The sequence below is a fragment of the Cicer arietinum genome, chromosome 1 (genome assembly GCF_000331145.2).
Source record: "Cicer arietinum cultivar CDC Frontier isolate Library 1 chromosome 1, Cicar.CDCFrontier_v2.0, whole genome shotgun sequence".
Classification (NCBI taxonomy): domain Eukaryota; kingdom Viridiplantae; phylum Streptophyta; class Magnoliopsida; order Fabales; family Fabaceae; genus Cicer; species Cicer arietinum.
In genome coordinates this window covers 3,468,757-3,494,860 of record NC_021160.2, presented here as the reverse complement: position 1 = coordinate 3,494,860, position 26,104 = coordinate 3,468,757, and the positions used below count along the sequence as shown (strand labels likewise).

Genomic DNA, 26,104 nt, shown 5'->3' with positions numbered 1-26,104 from the left:
GTCCTACAATTAAAACAAACAACTAAGACGTGTCACTATTTTTCATAAAAAATATGTGTTGATTTTGGTCAAAACAATATGTTTTCATTGCAGGATCAAACTATTGCTATTTGGAATGTTATTTTCACATTATTTACACCTTTGTTTAATATTTGATGTCTTGGTTTTGGTGCAAATAAGGCTTCTTTTACGTGCTATAAGGTCTCAAGACTCATTGTGAAAACATGATAAAAGCTCGCGGTTCATCTGGTTGAACTATTTTTTGTTTTTTTAAACATCAAAACGACGTTATTTTGGAGTCTAATTTTTTCCCCTTAGGTTCTTTTTTAATTTAAATAACATACCAAAATGAAGTTGTTTTGATTTTGATAATTGTATTACACTTTCATCTTCGTTCCTTTGCAGAAAAGGCGTATATTATGTTTACTTATGACATTTCAAGTGAAGTTTAATTTTAATTTTGTAAAATTTATGAATATTATGTTTAAACTAGTAGGCACGCCTATTCAGTAATCGATCCGATTTTAATTAGCTTGTTAATAAGAACTGAAAATGCTTCCCCTGTTCCTTTGGCATATATGGTTATTGGTTAGAATTAAATTTAGTTACTATAAAAGAAAATCAAGTATTCAAAAATTTCAGCTTTCTTTCACCAAAACAATCAATATTTTTATATTTACTTGAAGAAAATTAATCAGGCAAGAAGTACACACTTCACAAACTCTAGAGCAACACTCTTCCCATGAGCATTACAATCCAAAATAAAACCAAGAAAGAAAGAGCACAAGCACAAGAGAAATTAAAAAAAAAAAACATAACAACCTTCAAATAGGTTGGTCTTCACTTCATCAACTGAAGATGGTTAATGTTGCAACTAAACCAACAAAAAGGGACACAAACATTGTTCCTTGAAAGCTAATTTTTTTGATGGCACCAGAAGTAGCCTTGTTTGTCTCTCCTTGATCATCATCTGAAGATGAATCTTTACCAGCTTTAGGTGCCTTTGCCACAGTAGGAGCAGGAGCTATAGCCTTAGGCTTAGAGAAGTCCAAAGGAACAAGCACTTTATCCACATGATATATAGCAAGTGTTTTATCAGAGTAAACAATTCCTGTGAGTGTAGCATTCACCACACCAGTTGAAATATTCACACTGTTTCCATAAGCAGTCACATTCATTTGATAACCAGTAGGGCTATCACTGGCTAGTGAAAGCACAGGGTTGCTAAGTGAATCAAAATTTGAGCTTGATACATAAACAGGAAGAACATGAAACTGTATCAGTTGTTTCTGTTGGCGTTCGCCGAGCGAATTGAAGTATCCGGGTTTTAGTTGCGAAAAGGCACCATCGTCGGGCGCAAGAATGGTCAAACCGCCGGACTTTGTTGTCACCAGCTGTGCGTTGATTTGGTTGATAATTTGTGTGGTTTTGAGCAGGCGGATTAGTGTGTTGAATGATTTCGCTTTCCTTAGAATTTTGATGATGTCTTGACCGGAAGAAGAGTCAGATGAGGGTGATTGAGGTAACGAAGGGACTAATGGTTTTGCCGGTGCTGTTGCGGGAGCTGGTATGGCGGGGGCAGGTTTCACAGCGGCTTTAGGCGCTGCAGCAGGTGACTGAGCTAAAGTAGTAGCGGTAAAAAATATATGAGCAAATAGTACTAGGACTGAAAAGAAGATAATTTGCTTCATCTTCTTAATATTTTGCTGCTTTTGCAAAGAAGCAAATGATAGGTAAGTTTTTATTGCTATGAATGTTTGATGTGTGGAAGTGTAATGGAGCAAAGTGGTTTTATAGATGGTAATAGTGAGTGATAATTGAGTGCATATGAACATAACCAATAATAGTATGAGGGTATATCTTATCTGTCTTTGTTAGAGATTCAGGTGGTACATCAAGGAAGATAGATAAAAGGTCACTGAAAATGAGATTTGGCTGCTGTAGTGTGGCCACAAACTTTTGCTTTAAAATGAAGGGATTAGTGAATGAATGAATGAGAAGTTGGGTGTGATCTGAAACAGATACATGGTAATACAGATAATAAAGCCACCTTTTTTAATTCAAATTAGTTGATAGATGTGAAATCAAATCAATGAAAAACACATTTAAGCCGGTTGTAATTGTTTATGTTATGATAGAATACTGTTATGTTATTATTAGAAGTTAATCTGTGTATTTAAATTCAACATAACCAATGAAAAAGTATTTATAGGAATAGTTTTTTGAACTCTTGATGTTTTCTACTTCTAAAGATTCCTTAAGGCCATTTGCCTCAAGAAAAGAGTTATCAGGAATTCAACTTGAAAAACTATTCTCAGTGTGTATTACTTGAAAATGGTATTGTGGAACTGTCATAAGAAATGTAATGAATAGACTGAAATTTCTGTTTTAAGCATGCTTTTTTTCTATAGGAAAGTTGTTGGTATTAATTTGTTAGGGGGAAGAAGATTTGTTAGTAGCAAAGATTAAGTTCTGCATTTCTTACATAATACTCATTCGACATCTCAACCCATATTACTACCAAAATCGAATGCGAATGAAATGCATATACTTTTTTTAAAAAAATATTTTAAGTTTGACTCAAGCATCTGTCCAACCAAAATCTGAGCATCATTTAGTGATTTCTCAAATGCATTAGAAAATAGAAAACATGCTTTAGAAGAAATCTGAACCTGTAGTATTTTCTATTCCTATATTAAATTTGATGATCCAACAACATTTGGAGTAGAAAGAGCTGTAGAAGCAAGAACACTTATTAGAATCACGCATTTAACAGTGACACTAAACCGTCAAAGCGAGTTTCGACAGGTCGATTTTTCCACTATGACGGTACGTTCCCATTTCTAAATTGGATCTAAAATACAAAGTTGAATTTAACATGTTCGAGCTTGATACAACGGTCCAGATTCATGATTTGATAATGCAAATAATACAATCAATATGTCTACAAACTTGCATTATAGATCTCACTAGCGACAACCAGTAGTAACTAATAAAAATTCTACTGAAACAGTTTAAAATTTCCATCAAATAATTTACTAGAAAGGAAAAATGTGTACAATATCTTATCACTAAAATGGAATTAACTACTACAACTACTTTCTTACATTTTCTTCATCTGATATATAAATGTAACTACATACGTTTATTTAATTAAAGGAAATAAAAATACAGGCAATACAAATAACCTATTGAATGAACCCAACCTTTGAAAGATTCCCAAAACTACCTTGGAGATTTCGTGGAGAGACATTTCCCACATGTAACAAGGTTCAGCAATGCACGTGGTTTTCGTGTTCGGATTTTCAAGCGCGACAGCTGCCAGTAAAATAGAACACATAAATACTGTCCTCATAGTATATAAAATAATGCAAAACAAACTGACATCATGTTTAGGGGAATTTAGGAGAATTTTCACTTCAATAATTATTTACTCATTCTATTAGGGGTTCAAAAGCTTAGCAGAGTCGTGACAAGTTCCAAATCCCTACTATGGATCTTAAACTACACAATGCATGCATGCTTTTATGAATAGCTTACGAAAACAAAAAGACTTTTGGTTTGGCTAGAGCTCTAAAAGCTTGAACCTTAGAATTAGATCACCGCCAACTATATTCAAAATTCGGTTAATAAGGATGTCCCTTCCTAGTTGATTTAATGATCTAGCACAAGATATTTCAAATTGAATCACACCTAAAATAGATCTGGCTCAGTGTAACATAATATTATTAATATGGTGCATTCAAGTTTATGGCTCATGAATATAGAAAATGAATTAAAAATCTATGACTTATTGCTCAAAACTTAAAATATTGCAAAAGGGAAACCCAAACCAGTTCTTTAGCTAACTGGAAACGTAATTTTCTAATTATTTATGCTTATGGACAATAAAACTTAGAATCATAAGAAAACAAATCACCTTCCGACGAGTCGCTCTAGAAGCTTTCCAACATAACAAACTCCTTGATCTTGGCTCCAGTCTCCTACAGGGTAAATAATTTTAGAATTAATAAGCAGATATATCATATACTAAGTTTGTTTGTGAATCTCATCTTCTTACCATCATTAAATTACAAATTATGCCGCATTTCCTCTATAAACAATCTATAGTGCACATTGAAATAAAGGAGGAGGAAGGAAAAGAAACATACAAATTCTCTTGTTCAAGCTTTTCGGCAATAGAAACTGCTTTGCGTTTTGACCACCCACTTCGCTGACCTTCTGCCTGCTGGATTACATGAGCAAGAGATACCTTACTTCTTACAAGACTTAGGCTTTGACCTTGCTCACTAAGCTTTCTTCTGTCTAAATGTGACTTTACAGTCGGTAATTTTTGCGACTGCTGCCCATTATTCTTGTCCTGCATATGAGATGCTTCTTCTTCTTCAACAATTTCACTCCTTCTCTTTTCAACAGATTCGTTTAGTGAACGGGCTTCAGTGCCAACATGAATTAAGTCTCTAATCTGAGATGAACCGTCATTGATAGCAGGCAATACGAGAGGCAGTTGAACAGGAGAAACTGCATCTTTATTTGACTCACATCTACTTTCTATGGTTACAGATGATCCAAGAACAGATTCAAATGCTTGTAAGATGTGACCGGTGAACTTCTCAGCAGTAGATTTGGAAAGTTGAGAGTCAAACATTAGCTGCACAGTTGGAGCTGCACAATAAAGGATCATGCTACCATTAGAATTTAGATAAAAGGAAAAATGTGAGTGAGAAACAAAAATGTCGAAGAGACAGAGGCAACAATATCACAACAATATCAATAAGTTCAACAAGAATAAAATGAAGTTTCAGAAAAAGATCAACCCATAAAATGGTAAAAATATCAACTAATGAGATACATCATAAAAAATAAATGCCAAATAAGTGAACTGAAAGAACTCAAAATAGAAATCCCATAATTATTATTCCGATTACCATGCATGTAGTAAGTTCTCTTAATTTTTTGATAAACTCTAAAATCCATAAACCATGATATCAGTACTTAGTACTAGTAGTAGTACAAGGCCGTAAGCCACCCAAACCCGTCAGTGGGTTGGGTTGGAAAGCAAATGGATAATGTTTCTCAATTTACTTTCACCCAGCTCACTTAACCTACAGCCAATGTGAATTTGAGCAGGGTTGGCTCACTTAACCTTGTTAATCTTCAATTTTTGAAATATTTTCATAAAATTAATTTTTTTTTCATGTTGTTTCTTTTTCAAATTTTTCTTTAATTTGGAAAAACAAATTAACAAGCCAACTCACTTAACCCATCAACTCTTGATGGACCGAGCCCGGTTGAGGTGGGTTAGCTCATTATGACAACTTTACATATGATCACAATCTCAATCTTTGATTTGTCAATTAATTACCATAACTTGGTACTTTTCCCTCTATATCACTTTAGAAGAGTCAATTCCATGAATGACAATCTTAAGAGGGAACATTTAACTAAATCACTACAAAAATTTATTAATTGCATTGTTAAATAAAAATAGTGAAGATGTGATTTTCACCTGCGCCAAAGCTAATGAAGATCAGCTTGCCAGCTTTATACAAAAACTCTTTGAGACCAGGATAGTGAATCCTCTCTAGCACCTCTAACCATATCTCTTCAATTTCTTTGCGGTTTTTATCCAGAGTCTTCCTTTCATTTACCCTAGTCTTTTCGGTGGAATGTGAATAAGTATGTTGCGGAGCAAAACCAGACACGCTAAGTCTTCTTTTCTCTGGACTAAGACCTTTTGTCATACCGTCTGCTGAGCTTCCAGCATGGAAATTTTCCATTCTAGCATCCATTGACATTCGCCTCGTTCTATTAGGAATTTCAACAGGATTACCGGTGTTTCTATTAGCTTCTTTCACATTTCCGTTTTGTAGAGCGAAGGGACTATGATTGAAACTATTATCAGATGAAGTAGGCAATACATATTGCTGGTCTGGAGCAAGTTGAAGCAATGCAGCTGTCAACCACGTTAGCTTGTCATTGGACATCCTCAACTGCTTCTCTGCCTCAGATAAAGTTTTCAGAGCTTGACGAAGCTTTTCCATGTCGTCTTTGGACACTGAGACAGAAATCATTATCAACAAATTGTGAAAGGAAATAATGAAAAATGTATACTCATAAATATGAAACCAAATTTAGTCTCTGTAGTCTCCACATAGACAGAAATGTAAAGCCATAAGGTTAGACAAAATTTATTAGAAAATCCATATATATATATATATATACACACATGCATTTATATGTACATACAAACACATTTATCTATGTATGGTGTGTGTAAATAGATATGTATATAAAAAATATTAATCAGGAAATCCATTTATATGTATGTGTATATGCACCCATGCATACATACGTTTGCACATAGAAACGCATTTATGTGTGTGTACATACATGTGTATATACATAATAATTATCTGAAAATTCAGTTCATATACATACATACATATATATATATATGTGTGTGTGTGTGTGTGTATGTAATACACATGTAAGTATGTATGCATGCATATGTTTAAAGGATGATGAGAATTTCAAATGGGGAAGCATATATTTTTAGTTACTTTTGATCTGATCTGCGGACTAACATGATCAACCATCAGTGTCACCTCAGTTTGCAAATAGTATTTGATAAACTAGTAAACTATCTACAAAAGAAGAGAGTATTTACTCACATGGTTGTCTCCGGAAGAACTTCCTTCTTCGCCTTTCTTTAGTGAAATCATAGGTCCCAGCAAGTATATCAGTAATTACTGTAGCAAGCTGTGACATCAAAGCTATTGGTTCAACACCAGCTTCCATTATTACTCTCAAATTCTTCACAGTGTTAACTGTGTCTGCGGATAATGCCAAATCGAGCAGATCCACCAACTTCTCATCGGATATAAGCCCTACCTGAAGAAAGTATTTAGCAATATTAACAGCAATTCACAATAAAATCTAGTGAAAGAAGTACTGACAAAAGAAACAAACTAAACATAAACAACTGACCAGCTCTTGAACAAGTGGAACAGAAATTCTCTGACCAAGCAAACTAAGTTGCTCAAGGGTCATCTCGGCATCTCTCAATGATCCGTCTGACCTTGACGCAATGAGTTTCAAGGCATCCTTATCAATATCTAGCCCTTCTTTGGTTGCAATCCACTGCAGTGTATACACAATATCTGCATCCTTCAGCTTTGGAAAAAAGAATTTTTGACACCTGGATATTATTATATGAGGCAAGACATCAAGACTAGTACTGACAAGGATAAAAACCACACGTCTAGGTGCTCGATCAATGACCTTTGATATAGCATTCCAACAATCTGCCGACAAAGTATCACAATCATCGAAAATAAATACTCTGTACTGTGATGGAAGCTGCGAAACAATCATATTGTCGAGTAGATCCATGATGTTCTCAAAGTCAAAATTGCTGACTGGACCAACTTCCCTTATATTCCTACTCTTCCCCATATCATGTGCTACGCAATAATTGCAAAAGCCACAAGGTTTTGGGTGTTCCGACGAAGTACAATTCAAAGCTCTTGCAAATATGCGAGCAGTGGAAGTTTTCCCGGTGCCATGGGGACCATAAAATACATACAGCAATCCAACTTTCCGTCTTATCACTGCATTTGATAGAGCTTGTGCCACTAAATTCTGTCCAACCATATCTCTGAAGGTTCGTGGCATATATTTTTGCGTTAAACTTTGGTGTCTACTATGATGATTCCGTCTCAACTTATGTTGGCCACCAGATCTAGCTTCAGAAGCAAGATCAGAATCAATATCTTGCTTGAATAAATTATCACCATAAATACCTAGTTCACCGGAATAATCGCGGCCCCAACAAGCATTTTCAGTGCTTCCATGAGATCCAGACGCATCGACTAGCAAAGGCAGTGCCTCGGCATCAGAGTTAGTACATGAGCTAGAGTTGTCAGCTGCCACCGGCATCTCAGAAAGATTTCTTCCATTGGCAGTAAATGTCCCTTTTTTTAACTTCGAGTCAGATAAACCACACGACAAACTTCTCCCAGCAATGTCAAGGAACGTTTTACCTCTATGATGAATTCTTGACCAATTCCAAGGCATGCCACACCCATTTTTTGGAGCCCGAGTAACATTATCATCTGCATACTCGTCAACCTCCTCCGAGTTATATTTCTTGTTAGCAGAACCTTGTGCAAAAGAGTTGGAAGCCACAGACAATTCATTCTCAGCTCCAATATCTCTTGATGTTGTAGCAACCCGAGTTCTTCTTGTGCTTCGAAACTTACGCCTTTTTATCCTATTCATTCCATTTGCGTGACCGCGCATTCCGGCTTGTGCCTCCTCAATAACTTTCTCCTGTCTTGGTAACCTTGCACGGAAATGAATGTTCGACGATGCTAAATCATCACTATCCAAAGGAACATCATTCAGCTGTTCCGAAAGAGTCTTAACTTGAAAATCTTGAACATTCTTCCCCCTCTGTCTATTCTTCCTCTCTTTCGATTCAGAATGCCTCGAAACAACATCTTCCGCCAAACTTTTGCCAGCCTCGTGAAGAGGTTTCTCTTGACTAACTTCCAAATAATCAGGCCTATTACTCTTCCTGCCAGATTCCTCTCTCCCAACTTTCCTCCCATCCCCTACTCCACTCTTGCTACTCCGTTCACTAGTTGCCACCTGTACCACATCATTACCCCTACTAACCTCGCCAGGAGCAACTCTTGATGTACCTTTACTCACCAAAGGTGGTGAGGTTCCAGACATTCTCCTACTGTTAACACCTAAAGACCTTCTTCCCACCTGATTCATGGTATCATTTTCAGCTCTTTTGAAAAGCAAGTCAACAACAGAAGGAGAGTGCCATGATGGAGGACTTGCAGAAGGATCTCTAAGAGAATGCGATCTTTGAAGCACAACAAGGTCTCTCATAATAGACCTATCAGCAAGTATTGGACTGTTTTTATGCATATGGTTCTTCAAATGAATACAATTTGTTAAATGAATGTGGTTTCTTAGATGGTCACTAATATCACCATTGGCATCTTTGAGTACCCTATTGCGAATAGCCCTAGTCATGATCAAAACACCAACCCTACTGACAGTAGAATCTCTTCTAAATTAATGAAACAAATCAGAAAATATATCATTTTTTTCTATGCCAATATTTTCACAATTATGGCAACAAAAATTAAAATGCTAAATCCAGAACACCCATTAATCATTACTCAGAAACGCCAAAAAAACAAGGGTAGAATTTAAACTCACCAAAATGGAAACAGCGACTCTCATGGTCAATTATACCATTATTAAATTACCACCACCACCACCAAGATTTGACCCAATAACAAAACACCCTTCAAGGAAAATCATCAATAATCACCAAAAACTTCCAAAATGAGACTACCCAATATTTCGTCAAACCCAAATGAACCAAACAAAACTCCAAAAAAAGAAACTTTGTGAACCAAACCAGAGTGTTGCTACCTCCAAGCAAGACACAATTTTGATACTAAAAAAGGAAAGAGAAGAGAAAAAGTGAAGACCCCATTATCTGAAAGGTCAAGTGTAATTGAAATACCAAAGTGTTTGACAAAATGAGAGAGTGAGAGGTGTAAAGAAAGAACATTTGTAAAAGGGAAGAAAAAGAGTAAGAAAGAACAGAGAAAATGATAGGAAACAGTTGAATCACCTGAATCAGAAGGAAAAGGTGAGACACCGTTTGTAGTAGTAATTAAGCATCACCAGATCTCTGAAAAACAAGGTTCACATGCAGTTCACGAGGAGTATGTTGTTTGAAAAAAGAAAATGATAGTTGTAGTCAAAACCCATACATAGATAGTTAGAGAGAGAAAGAAAACAGAGGTGAGAGAGAGAGTGAGGGTGAGGGTGAGGGGGGTATGGGGGTTGTAAGATCCGTTGTTGTAAACAGATTCAGGAACAATTCTTAGTACAAAGGACACACTGCTAATAAAGCGGTGTGTTTATGTGTTTATTTGCTAAGCATGCAAAATACTTCAACGATTGCATAATGCATATTCTTTTTTTCTTTCTTTTTTTAAAATAGGTCATTCTATATATTTAACTAATAATCCTTCAATTTTTTTATATTTTAACTTATCACTTTTTCTTTCTTTTCTTCTTTTATCCACAAGTTTGAATTTTATGTTTCGGATATCAAATATTTTCACAGTCTTTTATTATGTGAAAAGTATTTTTAAGACTATTTTTCTATTTTTTATGTTTCTTTTAATGCATTATTTATGTCTTCTATTTATTCTATTTATTTAGTTCATGAATTATGAAAATATAATACGTAGTAATATTTTAAATTATTATTTATTTATTAAATTAATCTTTTAATTACTTTAAAAATAAAATAAAAATTCTTATAAAAAATAGAAGGAGAAGATAGTTCAGATATTCAACACTAATTGTTTAATGTCATGTTTTTTTATATTTAATTATTTTTAATTAAATTTAAGTTTATAATTATATCAAACAAATTTTTAAACCACCAAAAAATTTACTTTAACTTAATGGAATACAAATAGTTTTTATTTTTATAGTTTAGAGACACAATATAAGAGAATACTGTGATAAATTTATTGTTTATTCTGTTTTTGGTTGATTATTATTATTCATTTCAAAAAGAAATTAATAATTGGGTGTTTGTGGATTTTGAATGAGAGGACGGGGGCCAATGAAACCCGTCCCGTTCAAGTTCTATGTTGTTGTTTTGTTTTGTAGTTGTACATTGTTTTCTCATGGATAGACTTTATATTTCGATTTGGAATTGTTTGTATTTTAAAGTACAAAGACTTGATGCTGCTTGAAAGAGCTCAAAATTTGGATAAATTAAAATCATGACATCAAATCAAAATTTTCCTATGATGTACATACCTTACATGATGTTGCCTATGAATGATATATATACCCGATAAAACCAAGTGGCTTGTTTTACACTCCCCTAAAATGTGACTAATACATAAAAAATAATTATAAAAAAAAAAAAACAAAGATAATTTTTTATATTTAAAATTAATAAAGAAAACATAATTTTGTTTTTCCATTTAAATTTGATCTTATAATTGTTGAAACAAATCAATTTCCATTAATAAGCGAACAAAGATCAAAACAACATTTATTTGCACATTTATCAAGAGAGATAATAACACAGACTCTTCCAACAATAGCAAATAGAATTTTAGGACTTCAATATTTTTGTGGAAGTCTAAATTCTAACCCAACATTGAATATGAATTTATTGTTGCTTTTTACAATTGCAATATGTGATCTATTGAGAGATGTAATATATTTGGTCACAAAGACCAAGATTCATGAGACTGAACCCTCATAAGATCTCTTTTGAAGAGAAAGAAAATTCATAATATCTTTTATTAGGAGAGATCAAATGTCAATGGCTACTCAATTTTCAAATGAAAGATAACTTATCATGTAATTCAACGACTCTTAAAGGTTTACCTTCCTTAAAGATTAACAACTGCCTATAAGAATTGTTTTTGCAACCTTCTAACTAAGTTTTGTATTCATTTTTTGAAATTTAAATTATCAATTGTCTTCTTTAATGTAGGGTTTCGACAACTGTGTTAAAGGAATTTCACATAATTTTTGTAAGATTTGTGCAAAAGAAAGAGGAACTGCCATTGCTAAGATTTGTGCAAAAGAAAGAGGAATGCTATTGTCCAAGGCCCAACCATTGATACTTGGCGGCAACTATTAAAGACAAAGAACAACCTCTACGACAAAATTCTAGTAAAGTCCTTTCTCTCTTTTTTAAATGTATGCCAATGTTTTTTATACAAGAAAAAGTCTTTAATATTTTGTATCAAATAAATTTATCTCCCAATAAACTAATTATTTATCAATAAAAAATTAATTATTTAAGTTAAAATCAATCCCATCTCATCTAAGAAAAAACGAAAGAATTATACGTATAATCAATCATTTATATTATTTTATCTGTGTAAAATTTACACCTTTTACACTGATAATGTATAATCTCATAAAAAAAATAACTTAATCTTTTATTGTAATTATTTAACCCCCAAGCAAGTGAAACTTAATGTAACCAACCATAAATAGTGATTATGCATCTGTACCAAAAGTCGTGTATTAAAAGATTTGTTGTTTATTTTCAATGACCCTAGTTGATGTATTTAACCGCCTACAAAAATAATGTGAATAAAACCAACATAACACACTATGACATGCCCTTTATTTAAGCAGCGTTGTTTTTTTCTAATTGGCAATTTCCACCAATTATTTGGTAGGTGGCACTGCCTATTCAACTAGTATGTGGGTTGCATTAATGACACTTTGATATCTACATGTGGTGAAAATACAAACGTAGCTGCATATCGCAGTATCAATGTTTTGAATTCCGTTCATTATTTTTACTTTTCTATGAGAAATACCGTTATATGCATCGGATACTTTTTCTGCACATGTCATTTTGTCCAATTTCAAATCTTTACAATATAGTACTAATATGCATGGAATCGTGGGTACAGGTTATTTTATTTTATTTAGTAGCGCTACTAAATCTCACTTATGGGGTAAAACTTATAGATTGATATTTCAAACAAAACAATAAATGAAATTTATTGTTAAATGAATGTTTATATTTAAGAATAGATGGAGTATGTTTTTATCATTTTAAAAATGAGTTCTACATAAAATTATGAAATCTACATAAATTTTATGAAATAAAAGAGTGGCTCTTAAATAAATATCAAATTGAGTGTTTTCTTTTACTATAATTGGGTTGCTATTTTTTTTTTTTATCTCTTTCTTTTATTTTGTAGTTAACCATTCCACACAAGTTTTGTTTCTTTTATTATTTTTATATCATTGAGTCATGATATGATGATGATCACTTAGTATAAAAAAGATAAGATAAATAGTTATATTATTTTTTAATAATCGAAATACTGTTATGTGAACTAGTAGATATACTAAGTTAAATATTGTCCAAGTTAGTTATTGGTGAATCCAACGATGTTTGACTTAGATTATCTTTTCAAGGTGTTGTATGATATTAAAACCTATTGGATTTGGGCTTGTTTTAAGCTTTAATGAATTATCTAGTTTTCAAAATCAATTAAAGTCTATATTAAGACTCATTTCTTATGAATTTTCTTTTGAAACCTAATTCAATAAAGGATCACAAGGGTGTTAAAGATCGATGATGTTGTAGATATACATCTATTTTGGTTCTTTATACTCCTATGAGATTGCGTACTTAATACTCCTAATTGTTCCTCTTATATAGAAAGACAATGGAAGATTTTCATGAAAAATATCGTTGTTGACAGTTATGCTAGATTTGATGTAGAGCGCAAAGGACTATTAAATTAACACAATGATTTATATTTTTTGAGATCTTATAACACCTACGAACATTCATTTCACCCGACGTTTTGAAATACTAATTTAATTTTCAAAAAATATTGGTTAACACATTTTGTTTTTATATATATAATCTATAGGTCTAGATGTCTTAATTGCAAATGTTTTATATGTGGTGTGATGTACAAAGGAGGTGCGAATCAACCCATCCACACAGACATTCCGTGCTACCTTGATCATGTACAAAATTACACTAATTGTTTGTGCCCTATAGTACAACTTGCAAGAATCACATTCCTTAAATTAAAGATAACCATACCACTCCCCGACAGCAAATCAATAGATCGGTAGTACAACTGTATTATTGTTATTGTCATTATTTTTTTTCTTTCTTTATAGAGTAATTTGTAGTTGTAATTTACCTAAATTAAAAAAATAATAATGATACATATTATTATACATCCTCACCTTACATCCATTTAATTTTAATTATACGTATTTTTAATCCACTAATTTTATTTTTCATTTTTTAGGAACTTCTCTAATTTTCTTTAAAAAGTTATGTTCATTACAAATTTATTTATAGTAATAATGTACAGGTAGGTGGGTTATACAGGCAAACCAATTTTTTGTTGGACGAATGTAATTATTTACAATTGTCTGAACAAAAACGACAAATCAAAATCACATAGGACTTTTTCATTTATGGATTAATAATTTACATCACATGTCGGATATATAATGGAAGGTAGTACCATATGAGAAATTTAAATGCTCCAATTTAATTTGTATGGATGAAGGAATGGACTTAAATGAATTTTGATCTAACATGGTTCTCTATGGAATCTCCAATTGTTGCAACTGATATATGTTCTGTTTTGGACCACATTTTCCTTAAGTTCACTCTGAGACAAATTCACATGACTTTTAATGCTTACTGCTTGCATTCTTACTTACCAATCTAACATAGAGCAAAATAAGTGCAATGGTTTAGAGAGAATAATGCTTTTTAAGAGTTTGGAAGATTGTCTTCAAGTGTTGTTCCTTTTTAATCTCTTGCTATAAAAAAGGGGAATATTGGAGTATTATATCGTTCATTTCCGGTGGTCCAATGGAAAGTGCCACTGCAGTTATTAAAATCTCTTTACAATCAAAATAATGATATGAGATTAAAAAAAAAAATTGATTATTTTTTAAAAATATTCAAAAAATGAGAAGTCATTTTGTGTGAATGTGTTGTAATAAAAATTATTTAAAAAAAATCATTTATACAAAATGAGTTTTTTTAGAAGTTGTTAACAACATAAGCTATTTTTAGATTTTTTTTTTCAAATACCACAAACACAAAAATTAGCAATACAACAGTGATATTTAGATATGTATAATTTTTTTATATTTGTTTAACACATATTTTTTTCTTTCTATTATATTATTAATATATTACATCATTATTTCTTTTAAGGCGTCGTCAAAAAAATATACGAGTGTCAAACAATTATTTTTCATGAAAATATGAAAATACTAAAATTTAGTTAAAATACTCATTAATAATAATTAGTAGACTAGTTAGATGAGTTAAAATATAACAAACAAAAAAATCTATTCAAGAAAATTTGTTTAGCAAGAATAATATTATAGTTGAGATAGTGAATAATACTAAATATGAGTAGTTATGTGTGCTTATATTAGACAGAGAAACGAGTAATTTTTTTTTTAGATATAAAAGGGATAATAATGAATGATATTTGACATAGTAAAATAAGATTTATTAGTGAAAAATTAATTATTATTTCACGAATATCACAAAATAACAAATTATACAAGACAAACAAATATTCTTAACTTTAATATAAGACATTATTAGTAGAATATAGGGATAGTTAATGTATGTGATCATTTGTCTGGTACCTTAGGCTTAAAAAAAGAGGTTTAAAAAATTGTCTCACATATTAGGTTATTTTACCCAAGTAAAGGACAATTATAATTAAAAAAAGGAAATCAATAATTTTATTAAATTATTCTCATTACTATATGTAAATGCAAAATATGAAATAATAATATGAAAGTGATGCATAATTATAATTAACTAAATAATATAATTAATTAAAAAATAATTAAAATTATATCAAAAATTAAAAGTGACTATTGTTATCGGACAACTGAAATTAGAATATTTTGTTGTAAATTAAATAGTTGATAAAATGTGACAGATATTATTAAATATAAGAGTATTGTTAATTAATGAGATTCTAACTTTTACCATTTTGTAAACTATTTAATTTACAATATATATATATTAATGGAAGGAAACAAAAACAAAAACTAAGGTACAACGTTGGAGGAATAAGTTCCCTTTATGTCTTTGTCAAAAAGTAAATTAATATTAGTAGCGATGACATCTAATACAATTAACGAAAAATCCACATCATGACCTTAAGAGCAAAAGCATTCACATAAGAATTGACTTCATTTAAAAGAGGTTTAAAATGATAAATGGAAGTATAACAATTTTGGACAATATGAATGGAGTCTGTCTCAACAACAATGATATGGATCAATTGCATATCTCTAACCAATTACATTCTTACAACAATACCCTTTAGTTCTGCAAACAGAGCATTTTCCAAACTAGTGTTGCAAATAAAACCTTTCAAAAAATGACCATTGTAATCTCTTATTAAGCTTGACAACACCATCAGGAGACTTATCCCAATGAATTGTGCAGTTTCTAGAGTTCTTAGAACTAAGTCGAGAACCCTATTCTTTGACAGCCCACAAGGAGACCTCGAAGAAAGTGGATCAGTTGTAATATTTGAACTCAACATTGTTCATATTTGTGATAAATTGATTCTAAAACTCCTAAGCATCTTCACAATTTTGGAGCATGTGCATCATATATTCTCATTGATTTTGGCACCAAAGACAAGTGTCATCACTTGTCATGTTCCTCTGACTTCGTAATGCAGTAGTAAGAAGATAGGAGGGTATTTCAAAGCATGAACACTTCAAATTTTTTTTCTTCATATTTGTAGGTTTTATCATAGTTGTAGTCATTTTATCTTTTTATGTTGTTAATTTATATGATGTAAGTTGGTTCACAAATTCTTCCTTTTTTATTTTAACAATTTAAATTATATTATTTTCAATTGATGAAATTTTAACTAATTTAAATAAAACAAAATCGTTTCTTATAAAATAAAATAACAAAACAGTCGGGTCATGCATGTCACCAAATAGTTTAACTAACTCGTTGAAATATTTTTTACAAATAATTAAAAAACTTCAATGGGATACTAAACAATTAGATGGAGTGAAGTGTTTGATTAAACTATTAAATCCCCATTAATCTTATATAATATTAAGACACTTTTCCTATGGTAGAAACAACAAAAGATATAACTAGCTCGCTTTTTACCACTAATAATAAAATAAAAACTATACTGTATACCCTAAGAAAAAACTTTATAATAAGGAACCAATATAAAGATACTAAGCACTACACAAGAAGTTGATAACATTTAGGCACCATCCATGTGTGACCATAATGCACCATTTCTTTAGATTAGATCTCGAAACAAACATAAGAGGTACTGGAATGCATCGGTGAAACATGTGTGATTACATTTTATGCCTATTTTTTTTTAAAATGGTTAGTTGAGGAAAAGGAACCTTATCTGAGAGCTAGTATTAGAAGCATGGATGAAAACATAAACAAAGTCAAGGTTTATAGCAAGCTCTCTCGATTCGATTAACTTTTTGTCGTTAGCTACAGATAATTAAGATAAAAAAGAAGCAAAAAACATAATAAGCTGAGTAGGGTAGTTGATGATTTACTAGGAACCTTTTTCTTTGATAGAGAATAAGAGGGAGCCTAATTATGGTATAGTGGAGAGAATCATTTGGACTCATTGGGAAATTCGATTCGTGTCTAGTTCCGGAGAAACATATATTATTCCAATGTTTAAAAAACTTTTTAGATTGATGCAATCTCTAAGTGATGGTACTTGAGAAAAGCAATTCAGTGAATTTATTTGCATAGGATTTGTTTAAACAGAAGTAGGGAGTTGCTCGCACTCATGACTCATATGTCATGCACCTCCACCTTTGCGGCGGGGAGGGTGCAAGGTTAATTCAATTGGAATCTAAACCTTATACTATTTGCGGGAAAATATAAAGGAATTTTATTGCATAATTTGTAGGTAAAAATTAGTTTTATGTTTTAGGTGGGTAATTAAAAAAAAAAAGAAAAGAATGAATGTTAAAAAAAAGATAAAAATTATTATAAAAAAAAAAAACAAAGAATGAATATTAAAAAAGAGATAGAAATTAGTTTGTGATAATTATAAAATTGAAAAAAAAATACACCCACCGTGGGGCTCGAACCCACGACCACAAGGTTAAGAGCCTTGCGCTCTACCAACTGAGCTAGACGGGCTTTTTGATACTCAAATAATCAGTTAATATATAGCACAGACTCACTGTAGCTAGCAATCCTCTTGTCTTTGCGTGCCTTTGGGCCTGGCCCAAAACCTTTGTTAAAATCTATGATTTGAAAATTAGATTCGGTACCCTACACTTAAACTCCTACTACCCTTACAATTTTTAAAAAACCCAATTTTAACTGTGTAATTTTCACATTCTCTCTTGGATTTGATAAGAACCGGATATTTTTTTTTAAATATGGAAGAAAAAAATGAACAAACCTGAAATTTAAGTTTTTTTGAAAAATTTGACAGTGTTGACTTGAGCTAATAGGCCATTTGTTTTATTTTCAGATATGTAGCAAGGGAACGTTGTTAATATTGCATGCATTTGTTAGGAGAAGTTAACAAATTGAATAACACGAATTGGACTAATGTACGTGTAAAAACAAAAATTGTCTTATTTATGACACCAACAAACAAAAATAGTGCAAAATAATATGTTTTTTTTACAACTTCAAAATAATATATTATTAAATCGGATCACATGACGAATTCCAATTGTTCATTCATGCCAAAACACATACATAATTAGGAAAATTCTATGGGATCTCTCCTTATTTATTCTTAAATATATTGCTGCAGGATGGTATAACATATTTCCAAAACAAAGTTAATTATTAATATATATCACGTACTCCTCCTAATTGGTTTGAGTTTTGTACTAGTATATATGTATTATATATTTATACTAACACAACAAAATTACATGATAAAACCATGACTATATATATATATATAATAAGTCAAATTAAGGATTCAGATCAACCCCAATAGATTTCAATAATGGTTTCTATTAATTAATGTGGTGCATTATTGCCTCTATGGCTTGGTCCTGAAGGTGGTACGTGGCTTTTTGCAAGGAGAAAAAGGGAAGCTTTTCCTGGATCAAGCTCAGACATATTATTATCCACCATTACCATTGTAGAAGTTTCTTTTCTATTATTTTCTTTCTCCATAGCCTGAAATAACTTTGATCTAGTTGAAGAAATTCCGTGTGTGAGTAACATTAATAAGATTATAAGACAACATAGAGATTGAATTTTGGCAGCCATATATGTTGTTCAATTGTAAATTAAATAGATGAGAAAAAGAAGATTTTTTTTTGGTTTATGAATAATTGGTATCATGAGGATATATATATATATATATATATATATATATATATATATATATAGTGGACTATGTTTTTTTATTATTATTATTAAAGGGAAGACTATGTTTGTACTTTCGGTTAGATTAACATTGAGATTTGAGAAATAACTTTGCCACCTCCCAAAAAAGAAAATACTAGTATATTTAAGTGAAGAAGATACATCTTGACAAACTTTTTAGTATAAAAAACTTTTGTGTACGATTTTGTAGCTAAAAACCCTTAATCGGAGGAGGAAATTATGGTTCAATCCGCAACAATTTGCGTTTTAATTTCTTGGCTCTAGCTTTGCGATTATGTTAAGTAAAGAATAGCATGTGCCTTGACAATATTTGAGATGAAAAATGAGTGGTAAATTACACATCAAATATTTTTTTGACCTGAAAAAAATGGTTACTTTTGTAAATAATAGTGCAAGAAGGAGCACAAATTAACCACGGAGACATTGTGAAAGAAACTCATACTTTCTTTATTGAATTTAATCTGACTTTGTTTGGTATTTACTCAATTACTACATCAACTAAGGATGTGTATGATAGCTTTATCGTGGTTATACAAAATATATGACAAAATTTTATATTAAATAGTGTGATTTTTTTTTTTAGTTATCATAGAGGTTGCTATGTTATATATGGAACTAATGTAGAAGTGTGTGTGAAAGGCCTAGCTAGAAAGTGTATCATGGAGTTTTTCAAGTTTACATGCGTATTGGTGTGCTTGATGGAGGGATCCAAGCTCGCTTTTGTATACTTGTGTGCATAATAATAATATTATTATAGGGATAAGGGTACAAAATTTTGTTCCACGTGGAGGCCCGATTTCTAAAATTCAAAATGTTGCTATTACATTTCTTTTTTAACTACACGAAACGATTAATTTTATGTTAGTTCAAAAATGCATTTACTTCATTCTACCTTGAGATTACCGGTTCAAACATCTTAGTGTATCAATTGTCTTCACCGTATTTTATTATTTTAAACTGTATTTATGTAACGACTTTATACTACTCACCTAGTATGTCTTTTATATTCTCGATCATTTTTATAAGAAAGTAAAAATTTACCAATAAAAATTAATATATTTAATTTATATTATATATTAGATACATTAAATTTTATTGATTAAATTTTAATATAACTATTCGTTATATAAAAAAATGAGAGTTTTACTGAAAATGTGAGGATACAATAAAAGCACAAGTTGTGCTAAAAAGAAATAACCATAACTCTAAAATCTAACAAAAAATGAATACAATGAAAGTAATAAAAGACTAAAACAGAAGAGTCTGTATACAGCCTTAAATGTTATAAAGTTTTTTATTTAACTGTAATTTTAGTCTATTTATTTTTATTAATTTATATAATTGATTTTACTATTTAAAAAATAGACAGTTTTAGTATTTTTTTTTAAATTTTTGAACTAAAAAAATATAATGTGGTATATGATTTTATGATATAGAACTATTTAGATATATTTATTATTCATATGTCATTAAGTTTTTCAATAATTTTATTGTAATTTCATGAGTATCAATCGTTCTACATCATCGTATCACATAACACATTATTTAAATAATGTAAAATCATCATTTTTTAATTCAAAAATATAATAGAGAAACTAAAACTATCAATGGAGCCGATTCAGTAAATTAATAAAAATAAATGACTAAAACTGCAATTAAATTAAATTTTTTTTTAGATTACACAAATAAAATAGCTGCTAAAAGTGTTATTTATACCCATCCTATTTATCTAGTGGAATGAAACATTATACAAGTAACCTAATTAAGCTAAGTGAAAATTTTAGTTAGATATTTGAAACAAGTTTAAAAGAATCGAAGAATGTGAAGTATGAACCGTCTTAACTCCAAGACATGCACATTGAGTGCTGGGAGAAATACACGTCCTTGATGACTTTCAAGTGAACTTAAATTATTTATTCAAACACGCAACCTCAAATGAAAAAAGAAAGATTGGAGAAAAGGAAAAAGAAACATAAAATAGAAAACTCAACCAGTCAATGAATAGCAGCTCACGTGTATCATTTTTATTTTTACCAAACACGGAGGTAAAGCTCCCAAACTATTAAAATCCTTTTTTTGAAAAATAGTAATTACTCCGTTACACAGTTAGCATTACTTTTTTAAAAAAATTATTTCAAAATGAATATTATTTATACTTTGTAGTATAATTTAATTATTTTTTATTTATATTGTTATTTAAGGATTACTATAGATATAATTTTTAAAATATTATTATAATTTGTATTAATAATAATGAAAAATCTACAAATAGTTAAGAATGATATTTTGGTAAAATGAATAATGTATTTCTTTTAATTATTATATTTTTTAGTATATATGCAAAAATCTTAAACCACATTTATTAATTTATTGTGAGACTAAGGGAATATGATATAAATCTGTTTTCAGAGACAGAAGCAAAAAATGTTATGCACAATCATAAATCAACATCAACAAAAGCATCAACAACTTGACTAACTTTCGCGAAGAACTTAGTGTGCCAGATATCTAAACTTCATTAGGTTCGGCAACCAGTGTTATTGTAAACTTAATGCGAAGTTCAAATTACATGTTTATTCTAATTTCTAGTATCAAAATCTTTTTGTAAAAAATTGTTAGATAAGTTTTTAGTCTCTATTATGTGTTTTATTTTTTTATTTTTTTTTATATAATATTTTATTAATTTTTAGTCTCTTAGAAATTTTTGTCTATATTTTTTATCTTTGATTTTGTACTACCTATTGTACATTTTTTGAATGATTTTTTGCAGTCATACTTGAAATATTATAAGAATTTTCATTATAAAAATTTAAATTTTTTAACAAACAATTAGTTAAATGTAAATTTTTCAGCACAAAAAACTTAAATTTTATATTTAATTCATCATTTATTAAAAGAAATATAAACTTTTGTATGGAAGTTGTTGAATATATTTTAAATATTACTGCAAAAAATCATTAAAAAATTTGAATGATACACAATAGTTAGTTTAAAATTTAGAAACAGAAAATGAAAACTAAAATTTAAAAAAAATAAAAGTTGATAAAGTTTTATAAAAAGTTAAAACAAAGTAGTAAGATTTTATAGTGATTAAAATTTTATTTAACATTAAAAAAAATACAAAAATATTTCACAAACACTCCATTTTTCACATACATGTAATAAAAAATGTTCTTGTAAAACAAAAATACAAAAATATTTTATGAGCACTCATTTGTGCATCCATATACTATATATAGTTACTCACATGTAAGTATAATTGTTTTAGTTGAATAGATATTTAAATTAAATCATATTAAAAATTATAGTTAATTATAGAATTAAATTACATAATCATAATTTTGTCTGAAATTTTAATGAATTATCTATTTAATTGAATTAAGCAGGTTAAACATGTGACACAGATGTATATAAAATGAGTGTCGATAATAAAAAAAATTGAAGAAGGTGCAATGTGAGAAGCTAGTACAGCTTAAAAACCAATGGCATGAGACGGTGATTCACTTGGAAGAAAACCATGCAACTTCATGAAAAGTAAAAAACAGAGCAGCTGGTGGACGCGTTTTCCGTCTTTCTGGCATTTTTTGTTTCGCCAAAATGCTATCCACTACGTTCATACAGCTTAACTACAACCATGTCCAATGCCATTTTTTCCTCCTTCATGCTTTTAAAATTTAAGACTTTACCTACCTCCTTTAAAATTGGTAATAAATAATTGATATCAAACTTATGACTTTTTATTCAAATAAATATTTTAGATGTAGATAGAGATTAAGGTTATCTATCTTACATATTCTATATTCCATATTCCATATACCTATTTTACTCTTCACAATTGGGACACCAAATATATTTTATATGGGGTTATCGGAATCATTTTTTCTTGAATTTAGATCCTCTCTCACTTTGCACTATAAAATAGTTATAATTGATTTAAATTTTAAACACATTTTTTTTCAAACCCCACATTACCTAATTGAATAATAATATGTGTAGTCTAATATAGAATTGTTAGATTTTGATTCCATATATTAAACCTCATTTACTATATAGAATTGTGGATTGAAATTTAATTTTCTCAATTAACATGTTTTGCATGTGAAAAGTGGCCACATCTAAAGTTGTCAAAATACATGTCCCATATGAAACAAATATAGAATGTCATTTTCGTCTAATATATATAAAAAACATTTTATGCACTAGTGTAGATTTTACAATGATGTATATCACTTTAAAGCAATTTAATTATTTTTTATATTAATGATGAAACTCTTAATAAGTCGCAGTGAATCTCGTAACTTAATATATTTATATTTTGTTACATTTAATTTAATTTTAACTTAAAATATTAAAATGATTAGGTCATAGCAACGATAAACTACATCATTAAATCACTAAAAAAGATAGAGATGTGTTATTCAAACATACAAAGTGGACAAAAAAATATGGATATTATACAATAACACATTAGATATTATATTTAATGTGAGTTGCATGTGGACCGAAGTAAAGGAAATAATATTAAAAAATGTCGAATGTCATTTTATGTTTATACAAAACATTTATGCTCACAAGTAATTTTTGGACATTGTTTTTCTTCTTTTTATGGTAATTTTCTAATAACTGTATTTAGTTTAATTTGAAATCAGATCAACTAGTGATGGCTCGTCTAAAATTTCAAATCAACAATATCTCCAACCGGGGAAACCATACATGTTCCAAAGGCACAAAAGTTTTTTGTTTTCTATTAATCAAGACATGTTGTTGGTAACATTATACAGACCAAAGCAGAAGTTGGTCACATAGAATACAAACTTGTCATCATTACATAAATTAATTTATCCTTCCATAATAAATAAAATAAAATCCAACTAAAAGAGAAATACAAATAATCCCCAAAACCAAAAATACACATAAAAAAAACAGAGACATATATGCTAAGTTGCTAACATTTTGCTATCTTTATACAATTAAACTATCCCGTGTCTCCAATATAAATTATAATCTAAAAAATATCACAAAATTGAACAAATGAAATAATGTGTTATGGTATGAATGAACAAAAATAATGTAGAAGGTTTATTCAATGGCCAACACCAGGACTAGGAACAGATCGAAGAAGAAGACGTTGAGTACTTATGAGGTGACGTGCAATGAGTTTCTCATCAACTTCAACAGAGTTTCCTCTTTTGCTTGGTGCAGAATAAGGGATTTTGCCTTTAGGGAGTGAACTGAGAAACACACTATCCTTTGAAGATGGGTCAATTTTCTTGTTGCTGTGTTTAAGATGAAGCTTTCTTCCTTCTAGAATTGAACAAAGGGAAGCGAAGAGAATCAATAATAGAACTAATTGCATAGTGCCAAAGCGACCCATTGAAAGAAATGGAAAATTTGTGGATGAAAATTGGAGTCTTTGAAATATTAATTTGGTGTTAGTTTTTGTTTGCGAATAGAGGAAGTGAGTTTGTTGAAGGCAAAGACATGTTATTTATAATAGTTTAGAATAAGAGGACTTGGAGATCAAGTTTTGATTTTGAAGTGTGGGAAGTGACTAAGTCAAGATGAAAAAAATTGGAAAATAATAGTGAGAATATGAGTTGGAGAGAAATTAGAGGAGTGGGAAAGGTGTATTTTGTATTCAACAAAGAGTCATATTGGTCAGAGGAAGAGAAATGTGTGGTTTAATTTATTTATTTTTTAGCAAAAAATGTGATTAATTTAATGTGATGTTTCCAAAATAGCCGCTATTTGCCGTGTGGACTTTCCCAGTTAGGTGATGTTGAGATAGGACACCGCCCAACCCTTTTTGGTAATTTTGTTTTAACTTTCATTTTTCTACACCGTCAATATGCCACTCTAATTAATGTGTCCTAAGTTCTAACCTGGCTCCATGGCTCGGCTAAGCTTTGCCTTTCAAATGGCTGATATTGAAAGAATATTCAAAATAGTCGGCATGTTTTATAAGGGAACTCAACAAAAAAAAAAAAAAAAGAAGAAGAAAGAACACACTATGCTGGAGTTTATATTTACATAGATATTATTGTGAATGGTGTCTATTTTTAGGATTTGAGAGATTAATATTGAGACAATTAAGATGATATGTGAACTATTGTATTCGCGTTTAGGTTTTTAAAATTAGGTTAAGCGTAAAATGATTTTGGGAGTAGTATTTAAATAAAAATAAAATGCAAGAAATAATAATTTTTAAGTTGATAATGTAAAGAAGATGATTACAATCTATATCTGTTGGACTTTAAATAGTGATCTTACATATTTAAATAAAGTTAAATTACATTTTTGGTTCTTTTCGTTATATTTAGTTCTCAAATAGGTATTTTATGTTTTTCTTTTGTTCTCAATTAGATTCTTTAAGTGACATTATATTTGCAATTTTAGTCTTTATGGTATTGTTTAATTGTAAAAATATAATTTTTCATTAGTTCCATTAAAAAAAAAATGTCATCTGACCATTACAATTATGATACATTCATAACAGTATTGATGTGACAAATTATTATTATATTGGTCCTTTAACTTTTTGAAAAACTATATTTATGGTCCTCTAAGATGAATTTAACTTTTTTTTTTTTAATTCTTGTCGAAAAGATGAATTTCTTGTTTTGATTTTTCTCTAATTCACATGGTCGGTGTTTTGAGTTTTTCTATTAAAATTACAAATTTTAAGTTTTAAGTTATTTAAAGATGAAGTGGAAGAAGAAGAAGATCTGAAGAGGTAAAATATAAAGATTGAATTTAAGCGAAAATTGATTTAAACTAAAAGGATTAGAAGTGTATTTTTCCAAAACTTAAAAGATCAATATGAAAATCGTTTATTTTTATAATTTATGACATCAACACATTAACATTGTAACTGCTATACGATAATTTTTTATCAGAACCAACAAAAAATGACATTTTTGTAAACGAAAAATTACATAAAGGTTAACGTTGAAAATTGGAGTGCCACTTAAAAGATCTAATTGAAAAAAAACATAAAATGACCTATCTAAAAATTAAATCAAATATAAAAGACTCCAAATATAATTTAATTTTCAAACAACTAATTATAAGTAACTACCTTAAACAATATCAAACTAAGTC

At 30.0% G+C, this 26,104-nt stretch overlaps 2 protein-coding genes and 1 non-coding gene across 3 annotated transcripts; all 3 read right to left on the bottom strand.

The window, feature by feature from the left end:
- Window positions 1-643: 643 nt before the first annotated feature.
- LOC101514610 (fasciclin-like arabinogalactan protein 11) lies at window positions 644-1,786 on the bottom strand. Its single transcript, XM_012713009.3, has one exon. It carries the CDS (start codon window positions 1,689-1,691, stop codon window positions 849-851), a length of 843 nt encoding a protein of 280 aa, XP_012568463.1. The 5' UTR covers window positions 1,692-1,786; the 3' UTR covers window positions 644-848.
- A 1,234-nt stretch (window positions 1,787-3,020) lies between these two features.
- On the bottom strand, window positions 3,021-9,197 carry LOC101514289 (protein STICHEL-like 4). The gene is made up of 6 exons (XM_004485874.4): window positions 6,991-9,197; window positions 6,675-6,894; window positions 5,510-6,058; window positions 4,152-4,665; window positions 3,920-3,983; window positions 3,021-3,318 (listed from the first exon to the last, which is right to left on the bottom strand). The coding sequence occupies exons 1-6, from the start codon at window positions 9,052-9,054 to the stop codon at window positions 3,226-3,228; spliced, it is 3,504 nt and encodes a 1,167-aa protein (XP_004485931.1). The 5' UTR covers window positions 9,055-9,197; the 3' UTR covers window positions 3,021-3,225.
- An 8,512-nt stretch (window positions 9,198-17,709) lies between these two features.
- TRNAK-CUU (transfer RNA lysine (anticodon CUU)) lies at window positions 17,710-17,782 on the bottom strand. The gene has a single exon. It is a non-coding gene; the product is annotated as a tRNA-Lys (tRNA).
- Between the last annotated feature and the right edge of the window lie 8,322 nt (window positions 17,783-26,104).

Coding starts and splice junctions, on each gene's coding strand:
- LOC101514610 (XM_012713009.3), bottom strand. CDS start 1,691: ATGAAGCAAATTATCTTCTTTTCAGTCCTAGTACTATTTGCTCATATA.
- LOC101514289 (XM_004485874.4), bottom strand. CDS start 9,054: ATGACTAGGGCTATTCGCAATAGGGTACTCAAAGATGCCAATGGTGAT. Junction 6,059..6,674: donor GTTCTTCCGGAGACAACCAT/GTGAGTAAATAC, acceptor TTTCTGTCTCAG/TGTCCAAAGACGACATGGAA. Junction 3,984..4,151: donor AAGCTTGAACAAGAGAATTT/GTATGTTTCTTT, acceptor TTTACCCTGTAG/GAGACTGGAGCCAAGATCAA.